The sequence below is a fragment of the Solea solea genome, chromosome 10 (assembly GCF_958295425.1).
Source record: "Solea solea chromosome 10, fSolSol10.1, whole genome shotgun sequence".
NCBI lineage: Eukaryota > Metazoa > Chordata > Actinopteri > Pleuronectiformes > Soleidae > Solea > Solea solea.
The window spans coordinates 23,463,707-23,484,075 of record NC_081143.1 but is presented as its reverse complement, the minus strand read 5'-3'; the positions used below and the strand labels follow the sequence as shown (position 1 = coordinate 23,484,075).

Below are 20,369 nucleotides of genomic sequence, written 5' to 3'. Positions count from 1 at the left end.
AATTGACCGCGAGTGTGAAAGTGAACGGTTGTTTGTCTCTATACGTGTCCCTGCGATGGACTGGACTGACGACCTGTCCAGGGTGTGACCCCCGCCTATTGCCCTATATCAGCTGAGATTGATCCTCATGTGGAGGATAAAGTGGTAGAAGATGGAAGGATGGATGATGTTGAGAACCACAAGCACAATGTCCACCAAAGAAATTGTAGTGTAAGATCTGGGCGTCTCTGTCTGACAGGATCAAAACAAACGTGCATCTTCATCTTCATCATGTCACGTCTGATCATTTAAATCACAAAACCACTGGAACTTTGTTCACGTTCACGTACGTTTTTCTCACTGTTTGCCAGGTGGAAGCGACCACATGGTTTGAGACAAAACAACATGGCTGCAGATGTTGTGAACAATGTAAACTGGGGTGAAAGTGTTTGTGTGTGTGTGTGTGAGTGTGAGAGAGAGAGGGAGAGCAGGGTTGGGACAGTGGATTTCTGACTGCAGAACAATTCCCTCGACGCCAGTGAGAAAATGTCTGTAGAGACTCGATGCTTGAACTCCCCCCACGCTGAGACAATGAGTTCAAATAACCTGTGGCCAACGTCAGTGTTACAGACAATAATATAGGATTGGACAAAAGCATAAACTTAAAAGATCATTTTTGTATCTCTTCGTTCAGCTCGTGTACAAACTTTTACATTACTCTCCGTCAAAGGCTTATTATAGCAACTGTAATGCAAAACCTCATATGAGCCATTTTTCTAGCAGCGTTTCCACTCGTAACGCTTTAACCACCCATTCAAATACATGTGGTGAGATGATTATTATTTTATTTATTTGTTCACTTAAGGTCCAGTGTGTAAGAATTAGTCATTCTATGGGATTCAATCGTGCATACTAGAGAAGTTGTTCTTAATTTGTGCAGTAGGACATTCAATATCCACCATTAAACCGTTCTAAATGTTACACACTGGATTTTTTAATCATAACATCATCTCATCCATCAGCTACTGGGAAATATGTACAGTGGTGGTTTTACATTTCATTATTATGGAAATTTAATGACAACTTGCATCCTCTGAATTAAGTTGTGTGTTTTTATGATGAAAACGTCAGGAAGTGAATGCGGCTCCCTTGTAAATGCCTTCGAAACATGGTGTGTGTGTGTGTGTATTTAGGACTTTAGTTACTCACGTCAAGCAGAGTGTTGCTCTTGTTTCACTTTAGCTTCCCCTCTGGTAATTTTAGCGTTCCGTAGTCGTACATTTCCGAGAGTCCTAATGTTGATAACTGGATACATATGCAGACGATAAGCTGAGAAATCTACCTGTACATACATGTTTAAATAAAGAGCATCTTTCAGGAACTCTCTTGTCGTAATGATTCCCCTCAAAAAGATGTGCACAAAAAAAAAAGTTGAAAGACAAGGCAGACGTGATGCTTGTGAAATTTATTAACATAAATCTTGTTGGTCCCTTCAATGTTAGAACTGTTGACGGCAACTTTCGTTGTGGTGAGCCAATAAAACAGTGGGGGGAGGGGGGGAGACAACTGTTAAGGAGGTGTAATAACAATGTGTTATTACAAGACAGTAGTTTCAGAGCACTGCAGTGCCGACTGCAAGACTCTGCAACTGTCATGTAAAAACAGAAAAAAGACACTAGTGACACTGTTATTTTGAACAGAGGCTTTTTTTAAGCTCTCACCAAAACAGAAAAACATGAATTTCATGAACCAAAACTATGCAGAAGTGCATATTTTGACAGGTACAATAGCTTCTCACTGATGTAACCGAGTAACAAGAGAAGGCTTTCAATAGGGAAGCTACAACAAACACATGAGTTAGTTGTCACTGCAGTACTTTGGGGGGGGGGGGGGGGGGGGGGGAGTGCTACGTTTGACCCACAATAACTTAACGCTTTAATACTTTTATAAATCTAGACATTTCCTGTGAGCATTTATCATCAATTTCTCCAAATTAACAATTACTCCTAAAATGCTTATTCCCTAATTAAAGAGGCTTCCAGACAGGCAGTACAACATTATATTTAAAAACAATGAGACTGGTGTGTCAGACATTCTGGGGGGGGGAGTCGGCAGGTGGAACCTGACAATGGTAGAACACTGTTGAACACTGAAACACACTGAATGGGCCCTTACCCATTCTTTCAACAGCACATGGGTCACGGTCACGCTAAGCTTCAGACAGCCGACCTCAGTTGGTGGCACTTTGAGCAGCCAGCAGTCTTGTAAACACATGAGACAGGAGGAAAACTGAGAAAACACAACATACACACACACAAGCAAGTAAAAACTCCTCTACGTGGGACGTAAGGGATAAGAAGGGGGGGCACGACGGCAATTCCTTTGGCACCGCGGCAAATACAAGCCATTGTAAAAGCCAGGCAGATTCCAGAGAGCCACAGCGGGTCCTCTGAGCGTACGTCACAGTCAGTTCAGGAGGCTCCTCAGAGCCGCCATGCTGCTCCACAAAACAGCCCATCACCTCCCCTCACATCACCTTTCCCTAAAAAAACCTCACAACCATTCACATCATCATTACAAATCACAAAAATAATAATCTCAGGAGTGCTTATTGCTCCCCTTGAACAACAACAACTCAGACAGTGTGGACACCACCACTAAAAACGCCACCTGTCGGCAACAAGGTTCATGTAAGAAAAACCCTGAGCCTTTGTGTGGCGAGCGCAGAGGGTGACGCCAACTCTAAGATCCTTAAAACATGGTGGAAATAAAGAAGAAGAAAAAAGTGATCTTAAAGAACGCCTCGGTATGATCCATACCCGTCCGCTCCTCCTGGGCTTACACCATGCATAAAACTCATTTATGCACAACATGCACATTTCACACCACCTACTCCAGTGTAAACCACACACAGACAAAATATGGCGAAGTGAACACAAACACACACTGGGCTGCTGGCTGAAAGTATGTCGCTTCCTGCTGCCGAAGCACACGCCCGACACATGGCTGGAGTAAAGCAAGAGCCACCTTTTCACTTTCAGGCCTTTCTTAGTGGCCTTGGAGAGAGAGAGAGAGAGAGAGAGAACTACAAGAAAGTGATGGTTGCAATTTCAACTGAAAACGTTGGAGGACTGTTTGCTTACGTTTAACAGTTTTTCCTCTTCAGTTTCATGAATGAATAACCACCACAATCACCACGCATTCAGGCCAAACCAACCAAACAGTCTCCTGAATACTCTGCATTATATAAAAAAGGAACTGAAAACACCGTCCTTAGGCTACTTTTCAACAGAGACAAAAAGATGAGAACATACCTCAAGGAGAAGCTACCTCTTGAGCAGCGTACGGCAGTCAATCGTCCCGCTCAAGACAAGACTAAAAAGAATGAAACTGGCAGGGGCTTAGTCGCCAGTTTGAATGACCATGTCTGGGCTAAGCTATGAACTAAAACCTCCAAAAAATTTGAAATTTGTTCAAAAATGAGTGGGGAAAATTAAATATTTCTTGTTTCCGAGGACACGGCGTTGGAGCGTCGTTGAAGGTTTCTCAGTGTGGTTCATTAACAAGTGGCGTGAACCTTCACTTGAAACTTGTGAATTCATTTCGAACATGGGGTCAATTACATCTAGCTTTTCCTCCCATCGTTAACGGTTAACTACAAAACAGTGACAACTAACTCAGTTCCATTCCTCGTCTGCGAGACAGCACGTTTTTTTTTCTCCGTTTTTTTTTTGTTTTTTTTCCTCGACATAACGTGGATCTAAACTGAAGATGCACAATAACAGATTTTAAATTCAACTTCCCAAACAATGAATGAAATCAAACATTTATGTTATGGTGGGTGAAATTTGGCAAATTAAAGGAATTGCAGAAAGTCTGCAAAAAGGAAACCTCACAAGTTTGGTGAGTATCTTTGGGAGAAGACACTGAAGGAAAAACAAACCAAAAGATGGTGGATGGGTGATAGATAAGAACGTGTCATGTCTGTTTGGATGCAGAGAACAATCCCAATGAGCTTCTGTGATCATTTCTGTGTAGTTTGTTAAGTGTAGCTGGTCAACTCTTCTACTTAGAGTTACACTGTGAGTGAATTAGTATTGTTTTGTGTGTGCGTGGGGCTGGAAATCTGTGTGTGTGTGTGTCTGTGTGTGTGTGTGTGTGTGTGTGTGTGTGTGAGAGAGACAGGATCAGAGGCCCGTTGTGAAAGAGAAGTTGGCCGCCAGCTTGAATCTGCTGCGTGCAGCTCTTCTGCCAGGACTGTCCGTGGACAAGGCGGTCTTCATGTTGGGAGCTGATGAAGGTTTGGCGGCGATGGGGTCGTCTTCCGCTCTGCCGCACGCCTCAGGTGGATCAGCCGTGGTGTCGGTGACTGCAGCTGCAGCTGCCACCTCAGCTTCGTCGCTCTCTGAAATCACAGTCACACCATGAGCTCACACCTCAAAGACAGAAGAGGTGCAACTAAAAGTGTCAAGAAGTAATTAAGATGTATTTCTGTCCTCTCTTGCAGTAGAATCTTTTTGTCTCACATCTTTTGAAAATTAGAAAGTTGATTTTCTCTGCAAGTTGGTTTGAGCGAAACTTTTACATGTAAACAAATGTCTGCAACATTCAAACAACGCCGATTAAGCTCATCCAAGACGACTTATGCCAGGATAACACGATTTTCGTGTTGCGCAACATAACTGAAGGACAGAGATTTGGTATCCGAGATGCTCCGCCACACCCTGACGAGGAGTCAATTCTTTCTATTTTCCTGCGTGGCCCGACATGCTCATGGACATTGAACAATAGGATAACAGAGTGCTCTAATGCGGCGTAACATACTGACATAAACACGTCACACCTGTCTGTGGGGGGTGGGGGGAAAAAACGATACAGTGAAACTTGCGATATTTTGCGTGCTGATACATCCAAGTGAACAGGACACAAAGACCACATGAGTTAGGAGACTGGCGTTCAGGGTGGCCAACCGAACGTGTAGAGGGACCTTCGATGTGAGTGATAATTTGTGTGTGTTGGATCAATAACTTACCGGTGTCTAGTGGCCTTGCTTCCCGGTTGAGATGCACTGTCGAAAGAAGTGACGGCGAGCCACGAAGGACATTTAAAAGGAGGTGCACTGTGCGTCACAAAGGCCAAAGAGTCAAATGTGAAGAACTGGAGGGGAGTTAGGGCTGAGGTACTATAACATATTTAGTGTGTATTTAAGTATTTGTAGTTATTGATACTGAGTTCATCTTTGTTGAGTGAGATTTATCATCAATTATTGTTTTGGAGTTGTTTTTGTTTTTCATTGACATTTAAAACAAATAAAACCAGCAATCAAAATGTCATTCCTACTTTTTGGGTCCCTATCTTTTGATGCTCGGCCAACCAGGCAATGTAATTTTGTCGTGATTTTAGTCATTATTCTGCCTCTGTTATAGTCTTTTATTTGTATGCAGCAAATTAAATGCAACATAAAACACTTGGAAGATCCAGAAGTTTAAAACTGACCAGTTGGTGGTGGAGTTCTTTCCTCAAAGTGAATCAGGTCTGCCTGCTGGAGAAGAACAGGGTCAGGGTAAAGTTGAGGTGATGGTAAGCAGGATGGCACAGGACCACACAGCAGGTCCACCGGAGAAGTCAGACACAGCAACTCTGACTCTGTGGCTCCAGCGCCAACTGAAACAAGGAAATACAAAATAGGAAAAAATAAAGACCGAGTGTAGAGCTGCCATTTCAAATATCAAATGTCAGACATGACACCACTGAGGCAAATAAGGCAACCCGGAAGGTTTATCCCTTGTATTTCTTTTTAAATGTCACTTGAGCATTTTTTAATAATCCTTATGGCTCGACAGTACTCACCCCATAAAACAGATAAACAAGAGTGGGTTCAAACAAGCTTTGAGGCTCTTATGTTTAATTTAACCATCTATGGTGGTGTGCAAAATTAGGTTATGTCTGTAAGTGCAGGACACCACCCAGTGAAACATTAATGACAGAGAAGATGAGTCATGATGTAGGACTGTCCCACTCAGCTCTGCACTGATGCACCCACTTCAAATGATTACCAATCCCCAAATCAGTGGATATTTGGCTCCATTATTCTTATTTTGTTGTTGTTATTTTTAGTTTCGTTATCTAAAAATGGTTTGGGACAATAGGCTTGAAGGACAACCAAGTCTGTATTATAATATAACAGAACAGAAAACCTGAAATATGCAAGTAAACAAAATAGTGATCTACCTGGACTCTGGGATCCAGACATCGGATTGCTAATGGGGCTTTCTCTCAGACCTTCTGTGTTCTCTTCTGGCTGTGGGCTGCTGGGAACTGAAGAGCATGCCCTTGCTAAAACACAAAACAGGCACAAACAGATCCAGCATCATCTCATAAAATCACTCCCTTAACTAAATTAAGTAAAAAACAGCGATAAAAGATGATCACCACCTATACCTTTCATATCGTTCTTCAAAACGATAATCCTCTTGTGACCATGACCTTTGATCCAAACCACCTGATGAGACAGAAATAAAAATGAGACATTATAGAAATGAGAGACAAGTAGCTTTTAGTTAAAATCCACAGTTAAAACTCATCTGTGAACCAACACCATTGTCAACGTGCCGAGTATCAGAGGAACTATTGTAAAAATAGATTTTCCCTCACCTGTGGTATGGCACTGAGCAGCTCATCGATGCTGACGTAGCCGTGGCAACGTGGTTCAAGGCTGCAGCTTGTAAATTTAGTGTAAGCTCCCTGAAACTCAGTGAGGAAGATCTGGTTGTAATGGTAGGTGTGGAGCAGGGCGCGGACGTTGCGGGCAAACTGGTAAAGCTTGGTCAGCCTCACCGACTCTTCACCATGACCAGTGGCAATGTTCTCATCCATTTCTTCATGGTAGAGCTGTGAAAAAAGAAAAGAAAACCAAAACCATTGTGAGCTTTCATAGAGAACATTTAAAAACCAAATGAAAACCGTTCTTACTCACCTCCACAAGGTAAGGCAAACTCTTGAGTAATTCGCTGAGGGAGAGGAACCCATATTCACATGGGTTGAGCTGGACTCCGTGGGCCGTCAGGTAATGGTGACTTAACTCTTCTACCTTCATACCCTTGGTAACATGCTCCTCCTCTTGGGACATGAGCAAGGCCAGTAGTTGGGACGTTAGCGAGCGAAGAGACTTCCTGTTTATCAACTGTACCTCCCTACCCTCTGAGCCATCCACCACCTTGAAAATGGAAGAAAGCAGATGTGCATTTAATGGCATTTACCTGCTGTTTGAGTCGAGAAGGGCAACTTCCATCACCACCTGCACAGCCAAAAGTGATGATGCGCAACAGACTTGAAGCTTCAACTAACATGACCTTTACTTTTCCGACAGTGCCTCAGCTGGCAGTTGTCAGGGAAACGAAGATACACTTGCACACTCCAACTTCCCTACAAACCAGCACATACAATATGTTCCTGCATGACAAGAAAATATTTTATTTACCAGCTGGTGACGGTAGTAAATTATGCCATTGAAAAATGTTATATGGAATCCGTATTTAGTGACGGTGCATATAAACTACAGGTTTTGATCATCTCGTCACTCCGTCACTGCAAAGATATTTGCTCCAGAAGGCAATATCATAGTTTTATTAGTGTCCAAATTAATTAAGGACGAGGAAAAGGGTTTATATATGCGAGTCCCTTGCTTGGTTTGTCTTTTGTGGATCTCTTTATGCCTATTGTTTTATTGGAGCTAAATAAACACCCTTGACGTCTGCAATTCAGTGATTTAGTTGGCCCCAAATCTGTTGACAGGGTGCACACATGTGCGTGGCTCGGCCATTACAGTAAACTCTCGCTCAAGATTAGCTTTCAGATAGCTTTAAAATTCTACAAAGCTACACAGGATTGACAGGAGCAACATAGATTAAACTCAAAGGAGTTACCTACCTTGACAACATGGCAGAGTTTGATCAGCAGTGCAGGCAGGGAACTGGCATCATAGTCCTGCAGGCGCAGGCCGTAACCGAAGGTCTTGCTGTATTCTGGGAGTAGCTGGCTGACGGGAAGGCTGGAGTTTTTCTGAGCCCGTAGCAACTTGACCAGCTGAGCTGCCAAGGCCTTAATACGCTCCACTTCTGTCAGAGTTAACACTTTCTCCTCACCACACTCCAAAACCTGACACAGACGGGGGACATTTGCTCTCAATATTCTCCAGAAGTGAAAGGAGAATTTCTCCAGAAGTGAAAGTGGATTCAGTAACCCAGTTTAGCAGGGCATGTTTTCAAAATCAATATTCATTTAACTAAAAGCATTTTCAGTTTAAATTGTTTTAGGAAGCAACAAATGCAAAAATCACAGAGTGCATCATTGTCCAAGACGATCTATTTTGGCTACAAATAAAGTGCAGCCATGTGGAGTCACCCACTGCCAGCTAACTGATACTGAGACTTCATTTCATTGTGTGAAATTGAGAGGCGGCACAGTTACAAACATCTTCCTTACTCACCATCAGTACGTCAGGGATTGCTTCAAAAAGTTCCATGAGCTTGGTGAATCCATAGTAGCTGAGTTTGCACTGACGTCCGAAGTGATGGTGATAGGTGGGGATGAACTTACTGAAGGGCATTCGGCAGTGAGGCTGGTGACGGAGCAGGTCCACCACCTCTTTAGCAAACTGCTTTGTGCGCTCCATCTCATCCATGGTACGCTCTGAAGACAAACACGTGGAATTACAGTATGGGACGAAACACATTCACCTTTGATTTCTATTTATTTTACTGATTATGTCATGGTTTTAATGGCTAACCTCTCTTGGGAACAGAGATGACTGTGTCTGTGGCCTGTTGTGTTATGGTGATGGTGGTTTCAGGGATCTCAGACAGCAGATCCATCAGATCACATACACCATAGTCAATAACCCTCCAGTCTCTGGAGAAGCACCTGATACAAAAAGGAGGACAACTTATTAAGCGGCCAAAAACACTGATGATAAAAACCCCTTTAGGGTGTTCAGTTTTTTGTATCCTCTACAAAAACAAAGACAATGAAAAAGCATCATCCACAGCTGCGGTGTTCACTGACCAGTGGTATGCCTGCATGAAGTCCTTGATCGCCACTTGTTTGCTGGCTTGAAATTTGAGCAGTTTGAGCAGGTCTTGGGTGAAGCGTTTCACTTGCGCTCGATGGGTCAGTGTCAGTAAACGCTTTGTGCCCATGCCCAAGATCTGTAGGTAAAACAAAACATAAACAAAAGTACAAATTATTAGTTGGTAATTATTTTTGCAAATTATGTGGGTCCCTAATGATTGTGACTACCTGTAGAACGTGTGGCACAGCCTCCAGCAGCTCCAGCAGTTTAGAGTAACCATAGTCAGAGACACGGCACTGTTTGGCAAAGTGATGGTGGTACGAGGGTATAAACTTGCTGATGGGCATGACGCAAGATGACTGACTCTTCAAGAGGTCAATAATCTCTCGGCTGAATTGAATGAGTTGGGGGTTTCCCACTGGACTTTTGCAGCGCTGGATCCACGGCTCTGTATGCGGAGAACAAAGAAATAATTTTAAAAAACTGAACATTTTTGGTTTGTGGACAAAACAAGACATTTGAGATCATGTCCATTTTTTATTTTCTGAAATTCTATGAAATCAAACTACTGTATTTATTATATATATATTATATCTATATATTATAGAAAATAAATGAAAATTATGAAATAATTATTGGCTGCAGCCCTAAAATACAGTATATATCAGGCCGCGTATCCATAAGTGTTGCACAGTGTTGAACAAATCTGTGTAATTAGTAAATGTTCTTACCAGAGTTTGGTGCTGGTGGTTTGTTATGGATCCACTTGATGACTTTGAAGCCATTCTGAGCTGTGACTATCGTGATGCTGGGGACACAGGTAATAAGGTGCTCCAGGGAAACACCACCCTCCAGTGTCTCACTGCCAAGTTGCAGTGAACTAAATTTTGCCGCATAACAGTCTGGAAAACTAAGTAGGAAAATAAATTGGCTTTATTTATAATGAAAAGAAAACAATGTTTTTTTAATATTAAAAAAAAGCTTGAACATGAATTTAGGCTGTCACCTGAGGAGTGGAAGGGTTCCCTCGTGTGACTGGAGCAGACTGTGGACCTCAGACGCTAAAGTGCTCAGAGACATCAGAACGAATGGGATTTGATAGGAGTCTGGGTCAAAGTCAGCCTCACTGCAAAGAAGAAATTAACGGAAACAAGCGTGAGCGTGTATTTTGAAAAGTGGCAGAAAGATAAGACTGAGGAGAGGAGAAAGTATATGACGAGGAAGATCTGCAACATCATGGATACAAGCTGCCGTTAAACTCCATGGAAGGAGAAGAAGGAAAGTGGTACCTGAAGCTCTGCTTTGTGTAGTGTTGTCTGCAAATAGGTTCATGGTACTCAAGCTCCTCAAACACCACAGGGCTTCCACTCGCAGAAGAGGAGCCCTCCTGGGACTGAGAAGATCCCAGTGGGCTCTGGCGGATTTGGCTGCTGGACAGAAGGCACACAAGTCTCGAGCCTCCCTGTTCCCGTACAGCCACCAACTCTGGTAGTCTGTACAGATCCCCAACAACCAGCTTACGGGAATATCTGGGAGGTGGGATAACAGAGTACATACTTTGAATAAAAGGTATATACACTATGACAAAAACTATGTACAATGGGAAAACAGTCAACATTTAAGAAGCTGAAAATAGAATGACTTTTTTTTAATTAGCAAAAATATAATTACAGATAAATCAATAATCAAAATAGTTGGCAATAAATTTAGTAGTTGATCAGTAATCAATTAATTACTTAACTGTTGTAGCCCTACTGTAAATGGACCAAAAAAGCATTAATGAAGTAAGTTAAATATCAGCGACTTACTTTTTCTCATAGATTTCATTGAACTTGAAGAGGGGAAGACAACTGGCAGGTGCATCCTGAAGTATAGTGATGATCTCTGTGCTGTTAAGTGACCAAACAATAAAACCCAATTAAAAAAATAAAATATCACAATGCTAATGTTTCAATCACAGCAAGCTATGACCATCATTAACCAAACCTGCAACACAAGTTAACAAATTGTACACGAGCAAAAAACAAGTCATACCTGAGCAAGGCAAGAGATTTGCTGCTGCCACCAGTGATCAGAGACACCTGGATGCGTTTGCCTCCAATCTTGTAACGATGCAGGCCGCTGACGGCGCTGATGGCTTGCTGCAGGGACAACATGCGAACTGTGGCCTTCAGCTGATAGTCGGTGTGAGGACTAAGCTCTACAGCTTTCACCTAGGCAAAACAAGTCATACCAAGATGTGATGGGACTCGGACAAAAAGCAAAAAGTCAGTCCTCAACAATTTGAGTACATTTTTTTATAAAAATAAAAACACATTTTCTAATGTGAATCATTTTAGGTTTATTTGCTCCTCTATAAACATTAAATATCTTTCGTCAGGGGACCTTTAGGACGTAATAAATCATGAGAATAGGACTCACCCGTCCATATCGAGAGAAGGTGTCATGCAGTGTCTGCTGGAGGTCCTTGCGGGACATTCTGTAGTCCAGGTTGCCCACCTGGACCTCTGCCCCCTCTGAGAATGGCTCGGGTTGGCCTTCAAGACTTGGGCTACAAGGGGCAGCAAGAATAGGAGAGGAGCGGCTGGACAAGCAGGGGGACGCACTCCTAAATTTGGAGAAAGGAAATTGTATATTTAAATGTGTTATATTATGGAGCTCTGTATTCTCTTGATATGCTCTAGAGTCAACTTAATCAAATGAGAGTGTATAGCCTTCTTTCACACTAAAGTTAGTAGGCAGACCTGAGATTTTTCTTAAACCCAGCTGAAGTCACTAAAGTTAACAACATTCTTATTGGCAGTGGTTTGTCTGCACTATGGTGTTCACATGTGTGACTTTTGTACCACAAACAAAACACGTCAGAGTGAAAAAATAAACTCCATTGCTCTCAGTAAAAATGTTACAATGGTTACATTTTTTGCATATTTTTCTCTCTTTGAATCGATCGTTTAGATGATGCGATTGATGATATTGAGTGCTGTCCCCAAGTACAAATAAATAAATAAATCAAGGATCATTACGGACACCAATTCTGGAGTGAATACTGTTAAACACACAGCCCATTTAAACCCCAGGATTTAACATGTTTTTGACCAGTGGGAATAGGGTACAAGTCACCTGGACGACCACGAGCCCTGGGAGAGGACGAGAGGACTGAAGCTCCTGTGCAGGTTCAGCTTGCTGAAAGCTGAAGGGGTGCTTATTTGGAACTCCCCCGAATTCCTGTCGCCTTGTTCCACGGGAGATTCGGTCGCACTGCGAGGATTAGAGCCCTCTCGTCTGCATGGAAAGATTGAAAAACATATGTAAGACAAATGACATGCTGTGCTTCTAATTTGTCTCTTTTGTTACACTGTTGCGGAACAGCATTTTCACACTCCGCGATCATCAGATCCCATTAGACCCCATCAGTGTCACCATCATGTATACCTCCTCCTGTACATGGATTCTCCAGTGAGGCCAGGTTTGGGCAGCTGCCCCATGGACCCAGTCTCAGTGGTGCCGTGTGGAGAGGAAGAAGCAGCACGCCCTTTATCCAGTTGATGAAAGCCCATTCTGGACTTGCCATCCACACTACCCAGCTCCTGGATCAGACAGACACTAAAGGTTAATATATGTTGACTGGCTGGAATCCTGATGTGTGCATGTGCGCATGGGAGGCGAGACTGAAGCAATTAGTTAAACTTGTTAGTGCAGATGAAAAAAAGCTTAATGGAAAAAGTTACAGGAGAGAATGCTTTGATGTTCTTTAGTATGATGAGGGCTGCACATTTTAATCAAACTAGCTGTACAAATCCAGCTGAATAACATCATTTAGTTTTGTGAGTGGTAGTGACTCCAGAGTGTGTGCCTAACATTTTAAAACATGAATGTACTGCATTATACATGAGCTGCTGTGATTAGATAAGACTATGGCAGGAACTCTGAGATGTTCAAAGCCAAGCTAAAGCTACAAATAGGAATGTCATCATGACAGTGGCAAAAACAGCCCATTTTAACAAATCTGTTGCTGCTGTAACCAAAAAATACAAGCACAATATTTAGTGTGCTTCACATTTTAATGTTTTCACAATAAACTAGATCTGCAATAGATAGATTACTTTAGTTGTAGTGTGATGTGTATGCATCATCATATTATCTCCATCATGAAGAAAATGTTTTGGTTTGAGCAGCTCAACTCAGACATAAGGAACCGATAGTGATGCTCGTTCTGAGGGAGTAGGTTATGGCACAATGAAGGAATGATTTGACGTTGATGGTGTTCTGAATCCTAGACAGTTTGGTTCAAGCGAGAAAAAGCCAAGTTACTCCAGACATCAGAACAGTACTCTGAACGTGGCATGAGCTGCACATGCCAAGGCCAGAAAAAATAAACACATGGAGCAGAGTTTGGACAAAACAGAGGCTACTTGCATGAAGTACTACAACAGCACTAATATACTGAACAAAGCAGCCAGAAGAAAGTATAAAAGCTAAAATAGATCATTCATAAATGAATGATGGCAGAGAACTGAACATGCAGAGAACTGAACATGCAGAACAACAGGGGACACATGAAGCACTACCAACACCAGACACATGCTACATGCTAGCACAGGCAGACAAACGAAGCAAGCTGCTACAAGCTGTTAGTGTCAAGGCGGCAATTAGGACACTGGCGGAAAAAGCTACTGCAATTACAAAGCAGCCCAGACAAGGACAGAGGGCAATGGAGGTTAAGGGGAAGCAGGCACTGGCGAGACTGCTGACCTGATGGGGCTTGGCTGGCGCACCACCGGGAGGCCCACTGCACCCTCTCCTGGGGCTGTAGGGCCTTTCAGGCACTGGGCCAGGGGTGTGGCATGGGCGGGTTGCTCGCCGTGGCCTCCTGGGTGACCTTGGCTTCTCCAGGGGCAGAAATGAGAAGGAGGATATGGATGGGGGCGGGGGGAACACTGAATCCTGGGACTGTGAGGGTTGGGGCAGAGCCCGAGGCAAGGGATGGGGCTGAGACTGAGGCTCAGGACTAGCATCGTCTCTGGGCCGCGGGGAGAAGGAAAGGCTGATTCGGCGGCCAAACACATCCTCATTTTCCATTCGTTTGCGTGCACGCGCAGCCGTCTCTGGGTTGCCAAACCGGAGTACTGCTGTGCCCTGGGCGATGCCCAGCACCTTGCCACCACAGTTGTCAGACAGGCGGCGGAGCCTGAGCTTCACAGCGTTCCGTAGGCTCTTGTCACAGTTGACAGGGAGGTTGTGCACATAGAGGAGGTTGAAACTGGGCTGAGGGAGGGGAGGAAGAGACAGCGCGCCTGTCTGGTTTGTATGATTTACACTTGCAAAAAGATTACAGCAGTTTGGAGAAAGGCTGTATGTAGACTTAGGACAGATGGTAATAACCCCTAAAATAAAATTGAATATGATTAAATATACATTCCAACTGCCTCACTCTCTGCCTTCTTGGTCCACACTTAAGTGAGATTCTGTTTGATTACTTGTGTCAGTATGAACTTACCTTATTTACTACAGAATAACATCAAAACAGTATTTTACCAAATTTAAATAAGACATTTTTAAAGCCTACCTGTGCTTTGACAAGCATTCGTGGTGGCAGATCAGCTGTGATTTCTTGAAAGGCCACATGGTGGTGGGCATGCTGCAGTAGAGCTGGAGATGTATGATTGCCATGGACCAGGATTACCTTGAAACCATGGCGGTGACGCAGGTCACTCAACTCACTTGCAAAGTTTACATCCGCTGTTAACAAGGAAAAGATCACACTCGTTAATGCAAAAATCATTTTGTGCAGCAAGAGTGTAGCTGATTAACACGATCTGAACTCACAAGATACTAATACGACAGTTGCCGGTGCAGTGTGGGTATCAGCAAAGCGCCGAAGGCTCTGGCGAAGTTTGTCATCTGCGGCATTCTTGGCTGTGGCGTTGATATGTGCAACAGTAACCTGAAAGTTTGAGAGATACTCATTATCTGTTGAGTATCTGCAACCATTACAGAATTGGCCGATATTAGACATTCCAATTACCTGGCAGTTGTTGAGCTCTTGAATCACAGCTTTGCACTCCTTGCTGATATCACAGACACAAATAAATTCTGCCTCACGATGACCCTGGAAGAAACGGCTGCGAATACGCTGGACAACAGCTCCAGCAGAGCGACCACTGGGGACACTGCAGTTCTCAATGTCCCAGAAGACCCCCACTGGTGGGATGTTCTCAGGACCATTAGTCTCTGGTGAACCTGACACACAAATGATCAAAACAATAGCCAATATTGAATTGGACATCCTTTCAAAAAATGATTTCACCTACACTCAACTGAGCTTACTGTTTCAAACAGTCCAATCTAGATCATTGAAAAACATCTGATAAAATATTAAAAATCTAATGAAAATATAGAATGGCATGAAAACATTTGTGCCCCTTTTAACAAATTGACTGTTGCTGAACTGACTAAAAAAGAGGCATAAAGTTAATCAAGATTATTATTTTATGTATGTCTTATACAATTGTAGATAAAAAGAAATATGAAGAACCCTTGGTGATGCAAGCATTTACAATAAAAAAAAGCTGTGATTTAGCCCTTAGTCTTAGTCTGTCTAGAAAAGTGACAGATGTTCTTATGCAAAAATTTAAAATCCTTTTTGCTACTACCAAAGCCTTCACACACTGTACTTACTGGCCATACATACCAAGTTATGTTCTGAACAGTTTCTGTTTTGTTACTTTAAATGGTAAAAGATGGAAATACAAGGTATTCTTGATTTGGATATAAACAAATCATCTTATAATTCAAGTGTTCTTTCAGTCATTTAAATATACAGTGTGGCAAACAATTGCCCAAATTTGTACATTCCAGTGTATATGCTAGGATTCAAGATTGAATTATTGAGCCCACTAACCATACTTCGGGCCAGTCTTGGTTGATGGCATGAGCATCATGCCATCAGAGGAGGTACCACAGCCATTGCAAATAGGGATAGGGATGGGTGCAGTATTGGGCCACACGTTATCTGACTCTGATGCCAGACCATTCATTGGCTGGAAACAGGAACATGAATAATACAGTCAGGTAAAAGACAAACTATGACATCAGTGGCAAATCATGGTTTACGAATACAAGTTTTAACAAAACAAAACTGTTTCACTTTACATGACCGAGGCCATCCATGATATAGAATCACAGTGACCTATAAGTGATCTTCATCGCACAAATACACAAAAAAGCAACACATGCAGCCGGTAGCCTTGGCAACAGCTGTAGCTCAATTAGACCACTGTTCTTGTCCAAGAATACAAGCACAAGCAGTGGATTTAATGAAGTGTGTCCACCTCTGCTAGGCCAGATGGCGATATACCCCCTTTCAGCTTGTTAGTATTAGGCATATTCTTGTTGATCTATTCCGTCACAATTATTATTATTTTTTTTTTTTTTTCCAAAGAGCACCCAGGCTGGCTCAAGTCCAACAGAATGCATAAACAAAGTTGAAATTAATCTCCACATTATCTGGTCATGTTATGTTGGTTTTGGGAAATTCCATTTAGTAACATTTTAGTCAGACTAATGTTAAGAAAAATGTAACGTCTTGTTTAAGTGGGACTAACACAATATTTAATTTATTCCTAACAACACATTTAAGTACTGAGTGAATAAAAAAAAGCTCTACCAACCTTCAAAAAGCACTCTTGACAGTAGTGCGCCCCCTTCACACAAACCGTGCGTTCTACATTTAGGTGCATAGGCTTAGAGCAGAAGTGTGCTGAGGTGGTTGTAGTAGTGATGGTGGTAGGGGTTGGGTGGTCACCAAGTGTACTTCTCTGGGATCTTCTGGCTGACGGGCTGTAGTCCACACCACAGGTGTAGTAGCCAGAAGAGGCCAGGCAAGAGCCATGCACCGGAGCAGTGAAAGAAGAGACAGAGGGAAGAGAGGAAGCCAAAGGGGCTGAGGAGGGGAACAAGCTGGACTGACTGCATGGAAGAGGTAAAGCTGGACAGGTGTAAGGAAGCCCTGAGCAACAGGGGAGGTTGGGGTGTGAAGAAATGGGCTGAGAGGTAGCAACAGTGGAGGACAGCTGAGGTTTGTAACCAAGGCTGAACAATGGATCAAGAGATTCACCTCTACGTCCAAAGCTCAGGTTACTTTCATACTGATGAACAGATGAGGCAATAGTGCAAGGTCCAGATCTGCTAATACTGCTGTTGCTGATGGTTGCTCCCAGAGATCGTGGGGGAATGTAGAGGGAGACAATGTTGCTATTGCTACCAACAAAACCACCACCATCTATTAACCTCTTTCCATCTGTGGTGCAATAGTCACAGTGAGTGCAAATGCTTACTTTGGGGCTACCACTCTCTTGTTGCTGGAGTGATGGTTGCTGTTGGTGGGAGCCTTGTGTAAGCTGTGGTGGTGGAGGCAAGCAGGGATGAGGTAAAGGGAGAGGGGCCAGAGAGAAGGGCTGGGATGATTGGGAGGAAGTATGGTGCGGTGGTGGAGGAGGGACATCTTTCAATTCCAGCACAGCCTTTCTGCTCTCCATGTAATTGTTCTGGAAAACAAACCGAGAAATTATTAATTTGATACTATTTTGATAATGTGGCTATAACTTAAAACTGTAGTACACAACTTTTAAATATTAACAAATGTATGCTGCATTCAAATCACTGTCAAATGAGTATACAAAATGCAGATGAAGCCCATCAGCTCCATGTAACATCTGTATAGCTGTGTTTAGATCCTGCCCTGTACACAGGAAGTGATATTTTAAATGACAAAGCAAACGGAGGAAACAGCAACATTGTGCTAGTAAGAAAGATGACAGCACTGTTGCTGTATACACACAAATGATTCCTCAGTCAGTATTGCTTGACAGATAGTGTCATGTTACATCATTTACATTTAAGGAGGACCAAACATTGACAAATTAAAATAACAAAAAAACAAAAGTTATGCACTACAGCTTAAATACCAGGTCTGAGTGGAGTCAAAGAGGAATCTGAACTATTGCCAATCTTATCAACAAAGAACACAAATCCATTCCAACATACTGTATACAAGTAACTATTTTATCAGCAGACAAACCGACTCAAATTCCCCTTCCACTCTCAAACATGTCTACATGTGTATGATACTAAGAACAGCTAAATACACCTACTTGCTTATCTGTGTGATGAGGGGCAGTTGTTTCGGTGGTGGAGAAGCAGTCTTTGAGTTTCCACAGCAGGGTCGAGGCCTCTGTTTTGGGGTGGTTGAGCCATGGGAAGGGATTAGCGCTGCACATGGATCTCTCCTTTCCCAGTCCTTCCATCATACAACCCAGAGAGATCTTTCACCATACTGTGACCTCTCTTCTCTTTCATGCTTTCCTTTACAGAAGAAACGAAAGTAGTCACGCTACACTGGTAGTTTCGGAGTAAAGTCCTGACTGACTCATTTATGATAGCACAGGTGAGCTTCGGGTTGACGTAGGTAAATAAGGGAAACACGTCACAAATTTAGTAAGTCTGGACTGTTTATCCGAAACGCGAATAATTATGTCAACAATATATCCTGTTCACAGGAAGCTAGCTAAACGCCATGCTAACTATTGCTCCATGCGAAACAATTAGCTTTATCAACTAGCTTGAGGCCGCTACTGAATTCAGCTAATTTAAAGTGAAGTGTTTGGACGGAGCAAATGGCGCGTTTATCGCTAACAAATGGCAACATTAATATTAACGGTCATGTTTAGCAGGAAAATAAAGCTGCTCCGACATGCTTACGAACATTAACGTCTGTAGAAACGGCGACAATTCCGCAACAACAGTTGATTTATTTACCTGAGAAAGTCTTGCCTTTCACATCTTCCTCAATGGAATGACCGTTCCTCTCTGTTTTTACCCCCGACAAACCCCCACTGTTTTGTACCTTGTGTCTGCCGGAAAGCCCGCGCAGGTGTCGCAAACTTATCAATAAGCCATTCTTCTTCTGTCCCGTTCAATGTTGTGTGGCAACCTGCGTTACGACGCGTTATCGCCACCTACCTGTTGCCTGAATGTTGCGTAAAATAAAATAAAATAAAATAAAATAAAATAAAATAAAATAAAATAAAATAAAATAAAATAAAATAAAATAAAATAAAATAAAATAAAATAAAATAAAATAAAATAACATTTCTGTCATACAGTTCAGTTTTGTGTGGCTGCAGTGCCTGAATGCTGCAGTGTTGTGTGTCAGTTCGGTACACATCAATAACAATTGCCATACAATATCAGACAGTTAAAGAATGAGTTTTGTTCCCAACTGTGGTCTATCCTCTTAATAGATGGAATACAACAAATACTAAACGGAAAGTCATAGCAAATAATTTGTTACATCTCAAAGTGTGTCTTAAGGGAGAGTCCATATATAAATGTCAGTCCAAAACAAAGCATCTAATTTTTGCCCTTTTCATATATTATATATCGGGGCCGGCCTAAGCCTTTATGGGGCCCTAAGCTGAATTTGATTTGGGCCCCCTCCCACCACCTCAGAGTAGACAGTGCTTGACTATTATTGATACCACTGTAACACGTTTATAGTTGTGCTATTTATTTATTTTTAACCTTAGATGGCAGTAAAATCACAAAAGTGGATTAGTATTAATTTGCATTTTAGTATTTAAGTGTGATGATACTGAACTTGAAATAAACAAGTAAACCAGTTTAATGACTGTTTTTTAAAACCTAGAACAGATATGAAAAAGAAAACGATTTTATTGCAGACAGCTCAGATCCAAGGAGACCTGAGACAATGCCTGACATCTGAACAGTTAAGGCAGCACAACAGATTATGGCGAGCAGCGTGCCAGGTCTGATACATATAGCTAGTAAGCCTTGAGATAGTGTCTCCGGTCCAGATATCGTAAGTTACGGCTGCTAATATTGAACACCAGAACTCTGGTTATAAGAATATGTGAGTAATTAAACTTAAAGTTAGCTGAAGATTAACATTTTTCTCTTACACACACTTAATTAGAAACTAGACTTATTTGAACTGCATTGAGTTGTTTACATAGTACATACATTGAATTTAATTGAACAATGAAGTGGTATAAAATGAATGAATGAATGTTTCTTCTTTTCTTTCTTAAAATAATGAGGTTATCATATAAGGACTCTCAAAGATTCTCCACCTCCCATTTGCTAAAAGCCCAAATTATATTAATAATGACGATAATACAACTGTCTATCAAGACAGCACATAATAACCAGTGATATTTCACTCAGGGGCCCATAACTCAGGTTCTAGGGCCTTTTCCTTGAGTATAGTATAGTACAGTACAGTACAGTACACTATAGTATA

The 20,369-nt window shown here is 42.2% G+C and overlaps 1 protein-coding gene across 1 annotated transcript; it reads right to left on the bottom strand.

Moving 5' to 3' along the window:
* Positions 1–1,429: 1,429 nt before the first annotated feature.
* LOC131467599 (meiosis regulator and mRNA stability factor 1) lies at positions 1,430–18,980 on the bottom strand. Its single transcript, XM_058641601.1, has 27 exons — positions 18,866–18,980; positions 18,202–18,412; positions 16,720–17,595; positions 15,951–16,089; positions 15,075–15,289; positions 14,876–14,993; positions 14,616–14,788; positions 13,802–14,314; positions 12,482–12,636; positions 12,170–12,331; positions 11,471–11,657; positions 11,084–11,262; positions 10,858–10,938; positions 10,339–10,578; positions 10,056–10,175; positions 9,781–9,959; positions 9,277–9,497; positions 9,043–9,185; positions 8,768–8,901; positions 8,468–8,670; positions 7,909–8,136; positions 6,956–7,195; positions 6,634–6,870; positions 6,421–6,481; positions 6,211–6,315; positions 5,476–5,643; positions 1,430–4,384 (listed from the first exon to the last, which is right to left on the bottom strand). The coding sequence occupies exons 2-27, from the start codon at positions 18,355–18,357 to the stop codon at positions 4,167–4,169; spliced, it is 5,451 nt and encodes a 1,816-aa protein (XP_058497584.1). The 5' UTR covers positions 18,358–18,412; positions 18,866–18,980; the 3' UTR covers positions 1,430–4,166.
* Positions 18,981–20,369: the final 1,389 nt, after the last annotated feature.

Excerpts from the sequence above, each read along its gene's own strand:
- LOC131467599 (XM_058641601.1), bottom strand. The coding sequence starts at position 18,357 with ATGATGGAAGGACTGGGAAAGGAGAGATCCATGTGCAGCGCTAATCCC. Across the intron at positions 7,196-7,908 it reads AACTCTGCCATGTTGTCAAG|GTGGTGGATGGCTCAGAGGG; the intron begins GTAGGTAACTCC and ends TCCATTTTCAAG. Across the intron at positions 6,316-6,420 it reads TTTGAAGAACGATATGAAAG|CAAGGGCATGCTCTTCAGTT; the intron begins GTATAGGTGGTG and ends TTTGTGTTTTAG.